The following is a 2,500-nucleotide window of genomic DNA, read 5'->3' on the forward strand; positions in this document are numbered from 1 at the left end:
AGCCACGCCTGGATTGAGGCTGGCGGTGAAGCCCCCTGAGTGACGACGTGGCCGTGGCAGCCCTCGGGTCTTCCTTGGGGGAGCGCACCCTCAGGAACAGAACCCCTCCGTGAACTGCTCTGCACTTGTGAAACATCCTTCCCTGGCCACCACGATGCTAACTGTGAACATCTGACATCCCTCGCTACATGTTCACAAATTAAAAAGGAGCCTCACGATATTGCTTATGCTCATGCCGAGCAGGAAAAAGGTAACGTCTAAAAGGCTTTATTGTGTTAATAAAACTCGAAGGTGGTCAAGACTTGGGAGAACACGGGGGTGGAACATAAAATAATCACTCAGTGTTATGACTTCATTTTTCATTTTGTGTTTTTCAACTGGCCTTGAAAATCAGAGATGGCTTCTAAAGAGAGAAAGAGACAAAATTATATCAAAGGAGAGGGAAAATTATAAGCCTGACTTATCTTTAATGTTATACATCAAAATGAAATTCCTGTGATACGTGGCGTGTGCATAAACAACAGGGCAACGTTTGTCTTTGTTGAATTTAAATGAAAAGTCCCTCTAGATATTAATATGGGGACTTCATTTGTTAGCCTGCTAAGTCAGGGACTTATAACAAAAGCTTTGTAAACAAAAGATTAAACTGAATCGAGCTTTAGAAAATGAAAGGAAAACAAGAGTCAAGTAATCACAGATCAGACTGGGGCCGCTTAGACTGAAATCAGCGCGGGCTACTGGAGTGGAAAATGTTTAATTGAACTATTTCATTACGCGGAAGTTTACGTCCCCCTTGCAGAATCCAAAATACGTGTATCAGAGAAGCCTTTCTTTTCGTCCTTTAAAAACAGGGGCCCGCAGAGATGAAACGCAAGACTGGAGACGGCGCGGCCCCTCCTGCCACCCTTTGCCCACCTCTGAACCGCGCCAGGCACGGGCCGGGGCTGCTCCCACACCTGTCGGCCGGGCCGTGGGCCAGGGTTTGGGGCATCTGGAAGCCCCCCCCTTCCCAGAGCACCGGCTGCCCCCAAACCGGAACCAGCCCGGTGGCGGCCCCCCCGCGGACAGGGCGCCACTTGCCCTTTTACTAACCTTGGGTAACCTTTCGGGATCACCCGGATGTCTTGGGATCACTTTCTGCAACCTCTGAAAGCCGTAATCTATGGTTGGTTCATTAAGGGCTGTAACAGGACACAGAAATGCAGGTCAGGTTAATTACTTTTATGCCATCCATTACTCGTTTATTGCACGCTTACAAATAAGTGTGTGATTCTCCTGTTCTGACGCTCTTGAAGGCAAGCACCCCTGGAAGCTAGCTAGCTCTGTCCTAAGGAGTAGGTTTCCCCCTTTCTTTTGCACATAAAAGCAATGATTATTTCTAATCTATAATTAGACTGGAGGAGAGTCAAAGGGTTACTCAATATATTGTAAAAATGGGAGAGCAGTCAGAAAGTTGCAGGTCTCGGGGCCATACACAGCCATCACCATGGTCGCCATCGCTGTCTACATTACACAGGGCCTTCCACACCGGCTGGGGATTTATGGGAAACTGGCAATTATGACATATGTCCAGCTATTGCTAGCTTCAGATTTATCCCTGTGGTCCTTTTTTGTCTAGCATATTGCCTAAGCACAAACCAGGCAGGAGGAGCACTTATTCTTGCAAAGCTTTAATAATCTGTGAATGGCTGACTACAAACTGATGTAGGGCAGTATCATTCCACCAGCCTCACGAAATTGCTGGCCACAAATAGTAATTAATCTTTTTATCCCTCAAATTGTAATTTTGACTATGAACTGTGCGCGGCCATAAATCAGCGGCACGCGCGCTGTGTACGGTGCATGAATCACGGCCGGGGCTCCGTCCGACTGCAGCCCCTGTGTTTAACAAGCTTTATAAGGAGCCATTGGGCTTTATTATGGCTCTGCCTGACTCCAACAAAAACGGAGCCCGGAGGCCCGGGGACGCAAGTTAAGATGAAAATACTTATTAGAGTACATTACTTCTTGATGTAGATATCGTTTTCCGTGGAGTAACGCCACAGTGCATGGCGCGACATAAATCAGGGGGTTTTCTGAGACTAATAAGACCTGCCGCCATCTATTCATTACTCAGCCCGCAATTTGGGCCATCACTCATTAGTCAGCACGTAATTTGATGATTAACACCACCCAACTCAGCAGGTCTGCGGAGCGCCGGGAACACAAAGGCTACAGCTTCAAGGAGCAAGGTTAGAGGCTGCCTTTGAAAGTGCTTTCCGGAATAATTGGTCACCGTTATCCTCGAGTGCTCGGGCTGCTGGTGTCAACACCCACGGCGGGTCTCGTAAGCACCGCCGGAAGACTTGCACGTACACTGGATAACGCGCCCGAAAGTTGAGGACCGCAATATGATCTGACATTCCATCATACGTGCCGGAGACAAAGGTCCGCACAGGAATGTGAAGTAAGACATTTTCTTGTTAATAAAGCATTGATCCGACATATTGATTTTACATGA

General features: G+C 47.7%; 1 protein-coding gene across 1 annotated transcript in view; it reads right to left on the reverse strand.

Annotated features, from left to right (window-relative positions):
* Positions 1–2,500, reverse strand: part of EBF3 (EBF transcription factor 3) — a 118,053-nt gene that overhangs the window by 11,859 nt on the left and 103,694 nt on the right. Inside the window, exon 11 of the mRNA XM_089898364.1 lies at positions 1,093–1,181. Coding sequence (XP_089754490.1) covers positions 1,093–1,181 — 89 coding nt within the window. The remainder of the gene's footprint in view (positions 1–1,092; positions 1,182–2,500) is intronic.

Source organism: Delphinapterus leucas, chromosome 16, assembly GCF_059928025.1.
Source record: "Delphinapterus leucas isolate spDelLeu-1000000601 "Yukka" chromosome 16, BTC_Dleu_Yukka2, whole genome shotgun sequence".
NCBI classification, from domain to species: Eukaryota; Metazoa; Chordata; class Mammalia; order Artiodactyla; family Monodontidae; genus Delphinapterus; species Delphinapterus leucas.